This window comes from Eulemur rufifrons, chromosome 7 (assembly GCF_041146395.1).
Source record: "Eulemur rufifrons isolate Redbay chromosome 7, OSU_ERuf_1, whole genome shotgun sequence".
In the NCBI taxonomy this organism is placed as follows: Eukaryota; Metazoa; Chordata; class Mammalia; order Primates; family Lemuridae; genus Eulemur; species Eulemur rufifrons.
In genome coordinates, this window is record NC_090989.1 from 153,560,680 (window position 1) to 153,578,524 (window position 17,845).

The window sequence follows — 17,845 nt, forward strand, 5'->3', positions numbered from 1 at the left end:
CTGTCCTTCCGAGGCTGAAGCCAAGAGCCAGCAGAGGGGACACACCCAGGGAGAGGCAGAAACAATGAAATGCCCTTGATAAAAAGCTGTTGGTCTTTGCCTTTGTTCTAGGATTTTCCTACAAAGTCTTGGAGTCGAAGTTGTCAATTAAAAAAGAAAAATAAAAACGAAAATGTATAGCTAGAAATGCCTAAATCAAAAAAGAAGAGGCCGGGCGAGGTGGCTCACCCCTGTAATCCTAGCACTCTGGGAGGCTGAGGTGGGAGGATCGTTTGATCTCAGGAGTTCCAGACCAGCCTGAGCAAGAGCGAGACCCTGTCTCTACTAAAAAAATAGAAAGAAATTAGCTGGACAACTAAAAATATAGAGAAAAAATTAGCCGGGCATGGTGGCACATGCCTGTAGTCCTAGTTACTCGGGAGGGTGAGGCAGGACGATCGCTTGAGCCCAGGAGTTTGAGGTTGCTATGAGATAGGCTGACGCCATGGCACTCAGCCCAGGCAACAAGAGCGAGACTCTGTCTCACAAAAAAAAAAAAAAGAAAGACTCCCAAATCAATAATTTCTACTGGAAAAAGAAGAGCAAATTAAACCTAAAGCAAGTAGAAGTAAGGAAATAATAAAGATTAGGGCAGAAGTTACCAAAATAGAGGAAAGAAAAACAACAGAGAAAAGCAATGAAATAAAAGTTAATTCTTTGAAAATATCAACAAACTTTACAAACCTATTTTAGCTAGACTGACCGAAAAAAAAAAAAGAAGGTGGTGGCTCAAATTGTTAGAATCAGGAATTTTTTTTTTAATTTTACCCATGCCCCGCCCCCCTAAAATCAGGAATTAAAGAGGAAACATTACTACCAACCTTACAGAAATAAAAAGGAGTATAAGGAAATACTATAAACATCTACCAACATATTAGATAAATTAGATGAAATGAAAAAATTCCTACAAAGATACAAACTACCTGTTGTGGGTTGAATTGTGTCCCCCAGAAAGATATGTTGAAGTCCTAGGGTGGGCCCTAAATCCAATTACTGGTGTGTGGTTTTGTTTTTTTTTTCCCCTCCTTAGAGACAGGGTCTCCTCTGTTGTCCAGGTTGGAGTGCAGTAGCATGATCATAGCTCACCTGCAGCTTCGAACACCTGAGCTCAAGCTATCCCTCCCACCTCAGTCTTCAGCCTCCTAAATAGCTACGACTGCAGATACGTGCCACCATGCCTGGCTAATTTTTTTTTTTTTTTTTTTTTGAGACAGAGTCTCACTTTGTTGCCCGGGCTAGAGTGAGTACTGTGGCGTCAGCCTAGCTCACAGCAACCTCAAACTCCTGAGCTTAAGCGATCCTACTGCCTCAGCCTCCCGAGTAGCTGGGACTATAGGCATGTGCCACCATGCCCGGCTAATTTTTTCTATATATATTTTTAGTTGGCCAGATAATTTTTATTTTTAGTAGAGACGGGGCCTCGCTCTTGCTCAGGCTGGTCTCGAACTCCTGACCTCGAGCGATCCACCCGCCTCGGCCTCCCAGAGTGTTAGGATTACAGGCATGAGCCACTGCACTCGGCCATAATTTTTTAATTTTTTGTAGAGATAGGATCTTGCTATGTTGCCCAGCCTGGTCTCAAACTCCTGGCCACAAGTGATCCTCCCTACTCAGCCTCATAAACTGCTGGAATTACAGGTGTGAGCTACCATGTCTGGCCTGGTGTACTTTTAAGAAGGCCATATGGAGACACAGACAAACACACATGGAGAGGAAGGTCACATGATGACAGAGGTAGGAACTGGAGTGATGCCTCTACAAGCCAAGAAATACCAAGGATTGTGGCAATCAGCAGACACTAGGCGGAGGCAAAGGAGGATTCTTTTTTTTTTTTTTTTTTTGAGACAGAGTCTGAGTGCCATGGCGTCAGCCTAGCTCACAGCAACCTCAAACTCCTGGGCTCAAGCCTCCCGAGTAGCTGGGACTACAGGCATGGGCCACCATGCCTGGCTAATTTTTTGTATATATATATTTTAGTTGTCCATATAATTTCTTTCTATTTTTAGTAGAGACGGGGTCTCACTCTTGCTCAGGCTGGTCTCGAACTCCTGACCTCGAGCGATCCACCCGCCTCGGCCTCCCAGAGTGCTAGGATTACAGGCGTGAGCCACCGCGCCCGGCCTCTCTATTTTTAGTAGAGAAGGTGTCTCACTCTTACAAAGGAGGATTCTTGACTAGCACCTCAGAGGGAACATGGCCTTGTTCACGCCTTGATTTCAGACTTCCAGCCTCTAGAACCGTGAAAGAATTTCTGTTGTTTTACACCATTCATTCTGTGGTATTTTGTTATAGCAGCCCTAGGAAATGACTACACGCTTTGGCGCCAGGACGTGAAGTGATGCTGCGATAAATACCTAAAAAGGTGGAAGTGGTTATAGAGTTGGGTGTGAGCAGAGGCTAGAAGAATTCTGAGGTGCATGATAATAAAAAGCCTAGATTGCCTTGAAGAGACTGTTGGCAAAAATACAGACATGGAAAGGTGATTCTGGGCTGGGTGCGGTGGCTCACGCCTGTAATCCTAGCACTGTGGGAGGCCCAGGTGAAACGATCACATGAGTACAGGAGTTCAAGACCAGCCTGAGCAATATAGCAAGATGCCATCTCTACAAAAAATAAAAAAAATTAGCTGGGTGTGCTGGTGCACATCTGTATTCCCTGCTATCCCAGAGGCTGAGGCAGGAGGATCGCTTGAGCCCAGAAGTTCGAGGCTGCAGTGAGCTATGATCATGCTACTGCACTCCAGCCTGGGCAACAGAGGAGATCTTGTCTCTTAACAAAAAGGTGATTCTGGCGAAGGCTCAGAAAGGAAGCGAAGCGAAGACAATATTAGAGAAAGCTTCTATCATCTTAAAGAATACATATTATCATTGTGAATAAAATATGGATAGAAATATGAATGTTAAAGGTTCTTCCGTGAGGTCTCAGAAGGAAACGATGTACATGTTACTGGATACTAGAGAAGAAGGTCATCTTTTTTATAAAGTGGCAGAGAACTTGGCTGAATTGTGTTTTAGTGTTTAGTGGCTATAATCAAAAAGACTGATAAAAACAATTGTTGGAGCCGGGTGTGGTGGCTCACGCCTGTAATCCTTGCACTCCAGGAGGCCGAGGCGGGAGGATCGCTAGATGTCAGGAGTTCGAGACCAGCCTGAGCAAGAGTGAGACTCCATCTCTACCAAAAAGAAAAAAATAATAATAATAACAAGTGTTGGCAAGGATGTGGAGAAATCAGAACCTTCATACATTGCTGGTGGGAATGTAAAATGGTACAGCTGCTTTGGAAAACAGTCTGGCAGTTTGTTAAAAGGTTGAATATAGAGTTACCATATGACCCAGCAATTCTACTCCTAGGCATATAGCAAAGAGAAATAAAAACATATCTCTGTACAAAACTTGTACATGAATGTTCATAGCTGCATTACTCGTAAAAGCTCAAAAGTGGAAACCTAAATGCCCATCAGCTGATGAACAGGTAAGTAATATGGGGTCTATCCGTACAATAGAATGTTACTTGGCAATATAAAGGAATGAAACTGCTACATGCCACATGGATAAACCTTGAAAACATTATGCTAAGTGAAAGAAGCCAGGCACAAAAGGCTGCACATGTCATATATTCCATTTATACAAAATGCCCAGACTAGGCCAATCTATAGACACAAAATAGATTAGTGGTAGCCTAGGCTGAGGGAGGAGTTGGGAGGAAAGGGGAGGTGACTGCTGATGAGTCCAGGATTTCTTTTTAGGGTGATGAAATGTTCTAAAATTGACTGTGGTTACATAACCCTGTTAATATACTAAAAACCAGTGAACTGTACACTTCAAATCGGTGAATTCTGTGGTATATGAATCACATGGCAATGAAACTGTCATTTTTTTAAAGGAAATATAAGGCAGTAAATTGTGGATTAGGCTAAGAAAAAAAGTCACAATGTTGAAATGGAAGACTAGCCCAAGGCCGTTCACCAGAACAGAGGAAAAGAACAAAGATAAACATGAAAAGATGATTAATAGATCATAGAAATTAGAATAGTTTCAAAACTTGAAAGATAAAGAAGAAAATCCATAAGAATCTAGGAAAATAATCAGATTAACTTCAAAGGAAAAAAAAACCACCAAAAACTGGGGCAGCCTCAAGCTTCTCTGCAAAACCAAATGTTAGAGCCACATCCATATAACTTGGAGGAAAGACATGCCTGTAACCTGCCTCAGACAGCTGCTGTTTGCATGAGAAAGAAATCAAAGGCTGGAGGCTTCCCAAAACTCCCACCAGCCACAAAATGGGTGAAATGAGCTACAAAATGGACTATAAAAACTTTTACTTTTTCTGAAAGAGATCATCAATTCTTGAAGGAGAGAAAAAACAGATTAAAAATAAAGCCATGATGCTGTACTCTGCCCAATTACATTGATGGAAAAACCGAGCAGAAAGGAAACAAACAGAAATAACACACCCTCATCTTTCCCAACAGAGAGTCAAGAATTATTTTCCTGTTACAGCATTAACTTTGATAAGTGCATTTTAATTATTTCTCTATTTATGTGCATCCTGCTTAAGAATGTCTTTGAAAAGCTTTAAGGTAATGACTCTTGGAATAAAAATGTTACCTCCTTTCTAAATCACAGAAAAGATAATGCCTACATAGAAAAATTGGAATAAAAAGTATAAGGCGTTAAAAACAAGGTCAAACATACCAATATTAATAATAATGATAATAAACATAAATGGGCCAGGTGCAGTGGCTCATGCCTGTAATCCCAGCACTTTGGGAAACCAATGCAGGAAGATCACTTGAGGCCAATAGTTTGAGCCCAGCCTAGGCAACATAGCAAGACCCCAACTCTACAGAAAAATTTAAAAATTAGCCGGGCATGGTGGCGCATGCCTCTAGTACCAGCTACTCAGGAGGCTGAGGTGGGAGGAACGCTTAAGCCTAGGAGTTTGAGGTTGCTGTGAGCTATGATGATGCCACTGCCCTCTAGCCCAGGCAACAGAATGAGACCTTGCCTTAAAAAAAAGAAAAAGTAAATGGTTTCAGATCCCTCAATGAAAAAAGCTCTCAGACTAGGCTAAAAAATAAACCAAAATAAGCTCTTTTCATCTAAAGAAAATGACACAAAAAGGTAAAAAGGATAAAAATAAAAGGGAGGAAATATAACAAAAAAAATGAACAGAAAACAGGGATGGTAAATCAAAACCACAATGAGATACCACCTCACACTCATTAGGATGGCTACTATCAAAAAAATAGAAAATAACAAGTGTTGGCAAGGAGGTGGGGAAAGTGGAACCCTTGTGCACTGTTGGTGGGAATGTAAAATGAGGCAACTGCTGTGGAAAACAGGATAGCAGCTCCTCGAAAATATAAAAATAGAATTACCATATGACATAGCAGTTGTACTTCTAGGTTTATAACAAAAATAACTGAATTGAAAGCAGGGTCTCAAAGAGGTGTTTGTACGCTCATGTTCATAGCAGTGCTACTCACAATAGCTAAAAGGTGGAAGCAACCAAACTGTCCATTGACATATGAATGGATAAACAAGATGTGGTATGCATACACAATAGAATCTTACTTGCCTTAAAAAGGCAGGAAATTCTTTTTTTTTTTTTTTTTTTTTGAGACAGGATGTAACTCTGTTGCCTAGACTAGAGTGCAGTGGTGTCATCATAGCTCACTGCAACCCCAAACTCCTGGGCTCAAGTGATCCTGCTGCCTCAGCCTCCAAAGTAGCTGGGACTACTAGTGCATGCCACCATGGCTGGCTTGTGCTATTATTTATTTAATAATGGGTATAGGGTTTCTGTTTTACAAGATGAAAAGAATTCTGGAGATGGGTGGTACTGATGCTTGCACAATATGGATGTACTTAATACTACTGAAATGTATTCTTTTTTTTATTTCATTTTTTTAATTATTATTTCAGCATATTGTGGAGGTACAAAAGTTTACATTACGTATATTGCTCTTGCCCCCCTGAAATGTATTCTTAAAAATGGTTAAGATGGTAAATTTTATGTTATGTGTACTTTACCACAATAAAAAAATTAGAAAAAGAAAACCAGGGATATTCAAATTAGTCAAAGTATAAATCCATATAAAAGGCATTTCATATTGAAACAGGGACTATCCAAAATAAAGATTGAGTCACGATGGAGCAACTGGTACCAGATTTGCTCTGGCCCCAACATAAACAACTGAAAAAAAAGTTGTTTGTAAAATATATATACAAACTTTTTTTTTTTTTTCTTTCTTTCTTTCTTTTTTTAAAGGGGTGGGGGATTATGAGGAGGGGTGCTCAGTTTCCTTGCTTCTTTGTTGTTGTTGCGGCAGAGTCTCTCTCTGTTGCCCTGGGTAGAGTGCAATGGCATCATTGTAGCTCTCAGCAACCTCAAACCCCTGGGCTCTAAGCCATCCTTCTGCCTCAGCCTCCAGAGTAGCTGGGACTACAGGTGCATGCCACAATGCCCAGCTGGGGTTTTTTTCCCCTTCTTTTTGGTAGAGAGGTCTCACCCTTGCTCAGGCTAGTCTCCAACTCCTGAGCTCAAGTGATCCTCCCAACTCGGCCTTCCAGAGTGCTGGCATTACAGGCGTGAGCCACTGCGCTGGCCCAAAAACTGTTTTTTGACACTAGACAACAAGCAGAGCAGGACTGTGATCCTGGAGAGAAGGGAAACAAAGTGAGCCTAAGAGTGCCCCAGCTTACTGCCCAGAACTTCCCAGACTGCAGAGCAGAACATAAGGAAGAAAGACATGAAGATTAAAAAAAATAACAAAATTGAATTCCTAGAGCTTAAAACACAACATCTGAAATGAAAAGTTCACTGGATAGATTTCATAAAAGTGTATAAGTAAAGAGAAGTGAACTTGAAGATTAAAGACACAGCAATAGTCCAGGCACGGTGGCTCACGCCTATAATCCTAGCACTCTGAGAGGCCAAGGCGGGAGGATTGCTTGAGGTTAGGAGTTCAAGACCAGCCTGAGCAAGAGCAAGACCCCATCTCCATTAAAAATAGAAAGAAATTATATGGACAGCTAAAAATATATATATAGAAAAATTAGCCAGGCATGGTGGCGCATGCCTGTAGTCCCAGCTACTTGGGAGGCTGAGGTAGGAAGATCGCTTGAGTCCAGGAATTTGAGCTTTCAGTGAGCTATGATGGCACCACTGCACCCTACCTGGGGTGACAGAGCCAGACTCTATCTCAAACATAAAATAAAATAAAATAAAATTACCTGGGGAGCTCTTTTAAATATCACTAATCAGAATCCACATCCATACATTCTGAAAAAAAAGAGGAAAAAAGGCCGGGCGCGGTGGCTCACGCCTGTAATCCTAGCACTCTGGGAGGCCGAGGCGGGTGGATCGCTCAAGGTCAGGAGTTCGAGACCAGCCTGAGCGAGACCCCGTCTCTACTAAAAATAGAAAGACATTATATGGTCAACTAAAAATCTATATAGAAAAAATTAGCCGGGCATGGTGGCGCATGCCTGTAGTCCCAGCTACTCGGGAGGCTGAGGCAGTAGGATCGCTTAAGCCGAGGAGTCTGAGGTTGCTGTGAGCTAAGCTGACGCCACGGCACTCACTCTAGCCTGGGCAACAAAGTGAGACTCTGTCTCAACAAAAAAAAAAAAAAAAGAGGAAAAAAGAAAAAAAAACTCTGAGAAAACAAGGACACAAATGATGCAATGTGTGGGCCTTGTTTAAGCTTTAATTCAAACAAAACAACTGTAAAGAAAATTTATGAGGCAATCAGAGAAATCTGAACATGGACTATACACACACACACACACACGCACATACACACACACGTTTCTTTTTAGAGACAGTCTTGCTCTGTCACCCAGGGTAGAGTGCAGTGACATGATCATAGCTCACTGCAGCCTCAAACTGCTGGGCTCAAGTGATCCTCCTGCCTCAGCCTCCCAAGTAGCTAGGACTACAGGTACATACCACCACATCCAGCTAATTAAAAAAAAATTTTTTTTTTTTTTGTAGAGACAAGAGTCTTGCTATGTTGCCCAGGCTGGTCTCGAACTCCTGGCCTCAAGCCATCCTCTAGCCTCAGCCTCCCAAAATGCTGAGATTATAGGCATGAGCCACCACACTCATCCCAGACTAGATATTTAATAACTATTTTTTAAAGTTTCAAAATGATGATTTGGTTATGTTAAGGAGAAAAGAGAGCCCTTAACTTACTTTTAGAGATAAATATTGAAATGAAACATTACGTCTGAATTTGCCTTAAAATAATCCAGTGGGGATGGGAATGGGATACTTGAAACAAGACTGGCCATAAACTGAACATTGTTGACGTTGGTATTGGGTACATGGGGATTCATTGCCATATTCTTTGCTTTTATATATAACTGAAAATTATAATTACATATAATTGAAAAATTTTTATGATCAAGTTAAAAAACAAAACGGGAACTAGATCAGCTCACTGCTAACACCTATTCCAAAGGATGGGAAGCTGAGGGGCAGGCCCACTAAATGAAGAACAAAAGAAAGACATCCAGTGTGCCAATCGTTTATTCTTGCCAATGCAGTAATATGAAACAGAAACACAATGTACTTAACCTGGGAAGGCAAAAACTCTATTATCCTCATTCCAGGGGATACGACAGTTCCTCAAGAAAAGCCAAGAGAATCCACTGAAAATTACCAGTGTCAAAGAATTTGGCCTTGGGTTTTCTGTGGACTGGCAATAACCAGAGGAAAAAGCCACCAGACACCGTTCCCTGTGCCCACCTATGCCCCTCTCACCTCCTGATACCCTAGAATCTGGGCCACTGGCACCTCTCAGAGCCTCCTGAATCCTGTTCCCTCCTTTCCTACCAGCCCCACTCAGCCGAGCCTCCTTCAACCTTGAGCCCACTTGCCTCCCACGCGCTTCCCCACCCACTCCCACTGGGCTCCAGCCCCGCCAGGATCAGGCCCAGAACCCCAGCGACGCTGTTCTGATAGGCAAGTTTGGAGCCTGGCCTCATCCCCCACCCTGCAGTATCTCACCCCTCTGGCCACTGCCTCCTCCTCTCTGGCCTGACTTCCATGACCCTAACTGCCTGCTTTCCCTGCCACCCCACTGGATACCCCTCCCTAGCCCCTTAAATGTGGGGACTCTCCAGAGCCTTGCTCTGGGCCCCACTTCTCCCCTCTCTGCCACCACATGCGTCCCATGTCTGTGAGGGGATGCATACGCCCCAACCCCTCCTCGGAGATCAGACTGCCTCCTGGCTGTCTGCTCTTGAACGTGTCCCAGAAACTTTTTTCATTCAGTACATATTTATTGCGCATCTACCATTTGGTGAACCAAGCAGACATAGTTCTGTCCTCATGTGAGTGTATCACCTTCCTTGCCCCGGCACCCACCCCAGTGGCTGGAAACTAGGAGTCGTCCCGGACACTTCACTCCTTTTTACCCCCACGGTTCTACCACTTATCCACCAGGATCTTGGTCCCCAGAACTGGACCCAGATTCTGGCAGCGGGTAGGCTCATGTAAATATGTGAAGAATAAATAAATAAATACCCCTCAAATCCATCCACTCCTCTCTCTCTCCCCCACTACTACCCAAGTTCCAGATGTGGTCACTTTACCAGGCCACTGCAAGCTCCCCCAACTATTCTCCCTTCTCCAGCTTGTCTCCCCACTGCACCCCGACAAAACCATTCTTGACACAAATTAATTGCCAGAGGTGATCTTTCTAAGATTCAGATCTGATCCCGTTAGAGACAGCTGCTTTGAGCAGTGGTGGACTAGCTTATTTCAGACCAGCAATCCAGTAAGAGCAACCAAAAAAGCCAGACAGAAAAATGTTTAAATCTGTTTGACATCATCATAGAGTTATAAAAGTGGGAAGGACATGAGGGGCCAAGATGCTGGAGCAAAGTGAAGTCCCAAGACGTGAACCTGATACATGGTGTCACTTCTTCTCTCAAGTTTTTGCCAATTCACAAGTGGCAGCTGAAAGAGTGAGAAGCCAAGCAGAAAGTAGGGACTAAGTGGGCACAAGCTTGGTGGAGCTGTCAGCAATTTTGGGCTGAGGAGACAAAAAAAATAGAAGCCTGGGGCTCATAAGGTTTTCATTCAGAACCTTAAAGGCTACACCCTAATCATAGGAGTAACCTGAAAATTGAGTAGCCGCCACAAAGATCAAAGCAGAGCTTTGAGAGAGCTCTATCCCTGACTAGGCAAAGGTGATCCACCCCTAACTGTCTACCACAAGCAAAAGTAAATCCTCTAGAGAAAGAGAACACTAACCAGAGCCTCAAATTATCTCCAAAATTCTGCATATAAAATGTCCAGTTCTCAATCAAAAATTACCAGGTTTGTATCAGCTCTAGAATATACAAAGAACTCCTAAAAATCAGTAAGAAAACCACAAACAATCCAATAGAAAAAAGAGCAAAAGACCTCAAAAAAAACCTACGCAAATGGCCAAAAAACATAGTAAAAAGCTACCATAATTAAAACAGTGTGATACTGGTACATGAACAGATACATAAATCATATGTAAGAACTTCATATAAATTAAGAAAAAGAAAGTAAGAGGAAAAGGGCCAATAGACAATTAGTGAGTTAACTGGGGAAGGATCAGATTTAAGGCTTTTGTCAGATCATTAAAATAAATCCTGGTTGGTCTAAATAGTTGAACGCAAAAGAGAGGGAGGGAGGGAGGAATCAAAAGGCGATGGGCAGGTTAAGGTTAAGGTTTTCCCTGACTCTGGACCCCGTCATCACAGGTGAGCACAGCTGTGCCCGGGAGACTTGGGCAGGCGAGGGAAGGGATGGCAAGTACCGCATCGATCTCGTTGAGGACCTTCCACTGCTCGTAGGGCACACCGAGTGCCTCGGCCGTCTGGATTGTCCTCTTCATCTGGCTTGTCCAGACCTTCAGATCCTTGATGTTCTGGTCACTGATGAACTTGGCCAGACTCTTGGCAAACTGAAACACATCACAAGCAAATTCAGACCCATGGGTCCTGGGCTGCCCTCAAAAGACCCCACGGCCATACAGTCCTTAGGGTTCGTGACAAACCTCAGAGAACACAGATTTGGTAAAACAAACTAATTTCTTGATGACACATCCACCCACACATGTGTTCTTGTGCATCCTCCTAGGCCCTGTGCACAGTTCCAGCTGTGACACATCAGGTCCACGCCTCCTTGACCACGTGCCCTAGGCTACATGACCTTCCCACTGAGGGCTTGCTATGCCCCTGCGCTGCGGCACAGCTACCAGCTGCACCATATGGACTCAGGTCACTCCCAGTGGCATGCCTCTCTGAGGAAAGAGGCTCAGCCAGTGACAGCTCACAGGGACACCAGAGATTCAGGCATCTGCCTGGTGCTTGGTGACCTTCCCTACACGATGGGAACATTCTAGGCTGAATGAAGGTCATTCACCACCATTGCACATTAGCTGTGAGAGTGGGAGCCCAGCCCCAGTGCACGCATACATACAGAGGTACCAATGTGCGCACGCGCATGCGCGCAAATGCATATATACATACACACACACACACGCGCACACACACACACACTGACCTCCCTGCCCCGGGGGGACAGTCCTGGGTCCCCGCCGATCCGGCCTTTGAGGTTGAGCTCACTCTCCCCATGCCGGCAGAGGTAGATGGAGCGGGGGGTCACGTGGATGTTCATGAGGTAATATACAATGCGGCTCTGGATGTGGTCAGCCACGCGGTTCACCACGTAGCTCTGGCCCACGTCCATGATCTTGATATAGGACAGATCCCTTTCCAGAAAGAAGACAAAGAGAGGCCTGTGAGTGTGGCGAGGGTCCTGGGAGGGCACGTCTGGCCAGCCACAGAAACCACTGAGGTGCCTTGCACCTCTGACCAGCAGGCTCGAGGTCACAACCCACAGGACTGTCAGCTGGTGCACGAGTGGTGAGTGTGAGGTGAGAGCAACTCGAGACGCGTGAGGCACAGACACACCCTGTCGGAGGTGCTCATTACTCATCATGCTTCCGAAAGGTGACATCCAAAGCAGGGGGCAGCCATACCACTTCGTGACTTTTACCACTGCTCCTGTGTTCCTGGACCCCTTCTTGCCTACCTCTGAGCTCTCGATGCACTGTGTAAGTCGAACCAAGAGACAGTTTTCCCCAGGGTTAACCTGGGAACAGCTGGCAAACGCCCCACTCCCCCACTCTTCCTGGTCAGCTGTCCACGGACCTGGCCTTTCCTTCTCCAGTGACCTCCTCCCCCTAGAGCCCGGTCCAGGTCCTTCATGCATGCCAAGCAGCTGCCACAGCCCATACCAGGCAGCAGGCGGATGAAACAAGAAGCACAGGAGGATGGTGCTGGTGGCAGCAGCCAATAAACCCAGCCTGGCCTCTTTCCCTCCTTGGGACCTGTGCACACTGCAGCCCGGAGGGCACACCTCTCTGTTCGTGCAGGCAGGGTGGGGGTGGGCTCGGGTTCCACCTGAGAGCCCTCGGGATATTCTCCTTTGACTGCTCACTGTCTGGACTGTGCGACCTCAACTTGGGGGTGTTATACTGACACCACCAATAAAAATGGGAAAAATCGTTACTGGACAAGTCCAACAGCAGCTGCTCCAGACAAGTCCTGTAATACGGACTCACCAGAGAGCCACGAGGAGAAATGCCACACTGGGGACCCCAGGGGAAACGTGGAAGATGGACAGGCCTGGGCAGCAGATGCCACGGAGCTCCAGACTGGGGCTGCCTCCAGAGCCCAGCTGAGGAGAGATGCATGGCCAGCGCAGGGACAACTGTTGTATAAACACCCTAAACCACCCCTCTAACAGTTGCTTGTTTTCCTTGGTTCATCTGCATTACATATTTTTATATAATTATAAATGACCCAAGCACAGTTTATATCCTAGCCTTTTCACTTAATGCTGCATTACATTTTCCCATGTCTCTAGATAATTATGATTTCTAATGACTGTGTAATACTTTACTGAGGCCTACACTGCCGATTTATACTGCCTGATAGGAGTTGGCAAACTATGGCCAGCAAGTCAAATTCAGCCTGCAGGCTATCTTTATAGTTTCACTGGAGCCTGGCATAATGGCCCCTGTAATCCTAGCACTTTGGGAGGCTGAGTGGGAGGATTGCTTGAGGCCAGGAGTTCAAGGCCAGCCTGGGCAATATAGCAAGACCCCATCTCTATAAAAAATAGAATTAGGCCGGGCGCGGTGGCTCATGCCTGTAATTCTAGCACTCTGGGAGGCCGAGGCAGGAGGATTGCTCGAGGTCAGGAGTTCAAGACCAGCCTGAGCAAGAGCAAGACCCCGTCTCTACTAAAAAAAATAGAAAGAAATTATATGGACAGCTAAAAATATATAGAAAAAATTAGCTGGGCATGGTGGTGCATGCCTGTAGTCCCAGCTACTCGGGAGGCTGAGGCAGAAGGATTGCTTGAGCCCAGGAGTTTGAGGTTGCTATGAGCTAGGCTGACACCATGGCACTCTAGCCAGGACAAAAGAGTGAGACTGTGTCTCCAAAAAAAAAACAAAACAAAAATAGAATTAGCCGGGTGTGGTGGGACACACTTGTAGGCCCAGCTATCCAGAAGGCTGAGGCAGGAGGATCACTTGAGCCCAGGAGTTTGTGGTTGCAGTGAGCTATGATCATACCACTGCACTCCAGCCAGGGCAATAGAGCAAGACCCTGTCTCAAAAAAAAAAAAAAAAAATTAGCCAGGTGTGGTGGTGCACACCTGTAATCCCAGCTGCTTGGGAGGCTGATGCAGGAGGATTGCTTGAGCCCCGGAGTTCGAGGCTGTGGAGAGCTATGATCACGTCACTGTACTCCAGCCTGGGCGACAGAGTAGATCCATGTCTCTTAAAACAAAAAAAAAATTTTTTAATAAATTCATTGGAACACAGCCATGCTCATGTATTTACATATTATCTCTGTTTCATTTGCACTATAATGGCAGAGTTGAGTACCTGCAACGGAGACTGTATACCCCCAAAAGCCTAAATAAAATACTTACTATCTGATCCTTTACAAAGCTTGCTGACCCCTGCTGTAAGATCTTCAGCTAAATGCCCTTTTTGGGCATAAAGACCCCTCCCCACCCGACACTCCTGCTGGATCTGCCTTTCCAGAGGGAGGCGGTAGAGCTACGAAGCACTGTTTCTGCCAGCTGTTCCCAGGCAGACACCGGGACCCCTTCCCCACTTCCCAAAACACAGACCACACATTGAACAAGAGCAGGTAATGTTTATAAATGACTTGTGGGAAGATCCTTTGCATAGAAATTTGGCTTGATTTTATGATGGAACAGTATAAAATCCTGACTCACAGAGTTGCAGATGAGGTAACAGGTGTTCTGCAAGTCACCTCTGGCCAATTATTTCTGCCACGAGGAAAGAAACAAAAAGGTCAGACCATCTCTACCTTTTGGCGTGGTCCCCCAGACACCACAACGGGGAGCCACAAGGAGGTGGCCAAGTGCATCCCCCATCATAGCTCCAGGACACGGCGTTCTCCTCGCTCACCTGTCCAGGTCCTCATCTAGCGACTCGTACGAGTTTTCATAGCACTCGATGCGCCTCATGAAATCCTCCGTGGCCTCGTCACTGTCTCGGTTCACGTAGTCAGGGCTGCCCAGTTTCACTTGCTGCCGGAGCCGGGCACAGAGCAAGGGCACATGAGAGCTGGAAGCCAGGCAGGGTGAGAGGCCAAGGAGACTACTGGGCAGGGGCTGGGGGCAGTGCCTGAGGCGGGAAGCCACCCCGGGGGCTGGCCCTCACTGGGAAGGCTGCAGCAGTTCCCGGGTCTGCGTCCTCACACCAGTGCCGTGTGGACAAAGTATTACTGCGCCCTGAGATCATCTTTGTGGTAAAGTGGGGGGCCTGGAAGCCTTTCCCCACCCTGAACTATCTCCCCAAACATAGATGGTCATTCCTTAGATAAAGTGCAGTGGACTGGAGGACTGGTCTCTCTTTCTCTCAAATGTAAACACCCCCACCCCGCTGAAGTTGCTCCCTCCCGGAACAGAAATTAGGAGGCGAGAGGAGGAGAGAGAGGGAAGGCAGGAGGGGAGCAGGAAAGGGTGCCCATCAGCCACACAGCCCTGGCCTCTGAGGCTACGCTGCCTCCCTACCCTGCAAGGTTCAAGATCAAATTAAGCTCAGCCAAAACCTGGAAAGGGACTGTCACATGCAACCTTCTGTTTTATTACTGTCCCTCACAAGGTCAGACGCACCACTTACCACGATGTTGGCAGCTATGACCTCAGGATCCACACAGATGGACTCGACAAAAAAGGTCTGCAGCAGGGCCAGGAGCGCAAGGTGGACAGCAGAGAAGGAACCGCAAGCACATTTAGGCCCTGTGCATTGCTCCACGGAGCTGTCTCCACCCCACTGAAGGCCATGCTGACCAGCAGCTGGGCCCCCAAGGCCTTTCTTCTGGGGGGTGGGGGCAGGGCCAAGCAGCACGGAGCTAAAGCAGGTGCCACCCTGTCCTGGACCCTCCCACCAAGACCTCTTTCCCCTGGAAAGAAAACTCCAGGCGGAGAAAAGAGAACAGCCCCTCTCATCCCAAGTTACACCAGGAATCATGCCACCCTGATGCCCTGCATGCATCAGGAGGCTGTGAAAGGAGCCCCAGAGGGCCAGGACGTGCCACAGCCCCACCAAGGGCAGGAGCCAAGGAGGCCTCACCTTGTAGCCGTTCTGTTCCCCAAAATTAAAGATGGTCGCTCTCCGTTCTCGGGTGGTATTCGTTGCATCAAAAACCTAGGACCAAACTAGGGTTAACTCAGCCTCTAGCCTTGGAGAAGGTAGGAGGCCACCCAAGGGCTGCAACACAGGTATCTCTGGGGACTGGATTTCTTAGGGATGGTCCTCCTCTTCCTTAGGGAGGATGTCCCAGGAAGCTGGAAGGAGTGGGTGCCTGTGCTCCCAGCAGGGGAGCAGACTGTTGGCACAGAAGAATATACTCAGCACAGCTCTGCACACAGCAGGTGCTCAGTTTGTGTATGACCAACAGGAATTCCAGTTAGACCAGTTAAACAGGATGAACTGAACCTGTTTATTTCTGCTCCATCCTGAGAGCCCAGCAAAATAGGAACAGAGGTTAACAAGAACAAGTGAGGAGAGAACAGGAGATGGAGATGCCAACAGAATTTTGTAAGAGAGACACATAGTGACCGACTCAGACAAATGGAGAAAACCAAACATAAGTGCTCGCCAACCACTTGCACGGGACTGGGGTGCTCGGGAATGGGGCACAGGCAACTCTTTAAAAAGGGACAAGGGTAGGGAAGAAATGGGAAGACTGGCTGGAGGTCTGACGAAGAGCAGCTGGAGCCCCAGACCAGACCCTCTCCCGAACCCCAGCCGGCAAAGCACTGACCCACCTGGGGCTCCTTAGAAGTGCCTGGGGCCTGGCCCTGTCCAAGAACCCTCCACTGCAGCCCACCCACCAGCACCCACCAGCGCGTCCAAGCAGCTTTTACAGCATCACTTTTTAAAAAAGGGCATCCAACTAGGGCTTACTAGACACTTTAGCAAAACCTCTAATGAGAAAACAGAATCTAAATCAATCAAACAGAAAAGAAGAAACTTGGTGAAAATGAAGACAGGGCAGGGAACAGAAAAAATTATCCAAAAAACTTACAAAATCATCCAAAGAGAAATACAAAAGGACATAGTAACCATGAAACAAGGGCAGAGTTCTAAGAAATTGGAACACTCAGGGAACAAGAAATTCAAAATGTGATTGTAGAAATTTCTTTTAAAATTCAACCAAATTTGTAAGATAATGCTGAGGAAGGCTCCTTTGAAACAAAAAAAGACAAAGAGAAAATAATGGAAAAAAGGTAAAATTAGGGATCAAGCCAAGCATGCATCCACCAGGAGTTCTAGAAAAACAGCTCACAAAATGGGAGTAAGGGAGGAAATAGCTTGCCAGAAAGTGGTAGAGGGGGTTTATCACAGAAATAAAACATGCTGATTTCCCTGACTTGAAGGACAAGTGTCTTCTGATGGAAAGTGCCCCCTAAGACCCAACATGGTAGAAAAGAAAGGACCCTGAAGACCCTAAAGGCCTCCCTAGAGGAAGGCGCGTGAGAAGCCCCTAGCTCCCTCCAAGAAATGAAACTTTTAGGAAGATCATCAAGTCAGTATAATAGCAGATTTCTCCACAGCCATGCTAGAAGCCACAAGACAACAGAGCAATGTTGTCATAGAAATTCTAAGGGTAAAGTCCTTCCCATTGAGTATACAGTATACAGTATACTCTAAGTTGAGTATAGAATTCAATATTAAACCATCAAATGCAAGGATTAAAAAAAGACATTTCAGACACGCAAGGTCTCACACAATTTACTTTCCAAGCACCTTTCTCAGAAAGCTACTATAGGATGTGCTTCGACAAAACAAGTCAGTAAACCAAGGAGAGGAAAACATGGGTGGGATCCAGGAGTAGGACATTCAGTCCAGGAGAAAGAAAGTCCCAGGGTGACAGCTGTGCCACAGGCAACTAATCCAGATTGGAGCTGGGGGGCAGAGAGCTCTAGAAGGGAAAAGGAAGGTAACAAATAGCTCCCATGTTTGACTACATAGGCTTAGGGTAGGCCCTTCCCCAGAGACACCCCATCTCAGCCCTGTCCCATGACTGGAGGGGCCAACACACAGGTGGAATTCCCAGGATTCAGCTGGTTCCTACAACAGCTAGTACATGCTGGGCAGGACTCTCCCTACACCGGGAAAATCACATTTACTAAAGACTTGGGTAACATGATACTGGTAACTTCTGGGGTGGCCAACAGTTACAAGTATTCAGA

The 17,845-nt window shown here is 46.0% G+C and overlaps 1 protein-coding gene across 4 annotated transcripts in view; it reads right to left on the minus strand.

The window, feature by feature from the left end:
* PFKFB4 (6-phosphofructo-2-kinase/fructose-2,6-biphosphatase 4) overlaps positions 1–17,845 on the minus strand; it is a 40,695-nt gene that overhangs the window by 7,586 nt on the left and 15,264 nt on the right. For 3 of the 4 annotated variants that reach the window (XM_069475664.1, XM_069475666.1, XM_069475663.1), the window contains exons 5-9: positions 15,720–15,794; positions 15,267–15,323; positions 14,550–14,671; positions 11,597–11,804; positions 10,848–10,994 (exon numbers count right to left, since the gene is read on the minus strand). In XM_069475664.1, coding sequence (XP_069331765.1) covers positions 10,848–10,994; positions 11,597–11,804; positions 14,550–14,671; positions 15,267–15,323; positions 15,720–15,794 — 609 coding nt within the window. The remainder of the gene's footprint in view (positions 1–10,847; positions 10,995–11,596; positions 11,805–14,549; positions 14,672–15,266; positions 15,324–15,719; positions 15,795–17,845) is intronic. The other variant, XM_069475665.1, reaches the window with a different exon arrangement.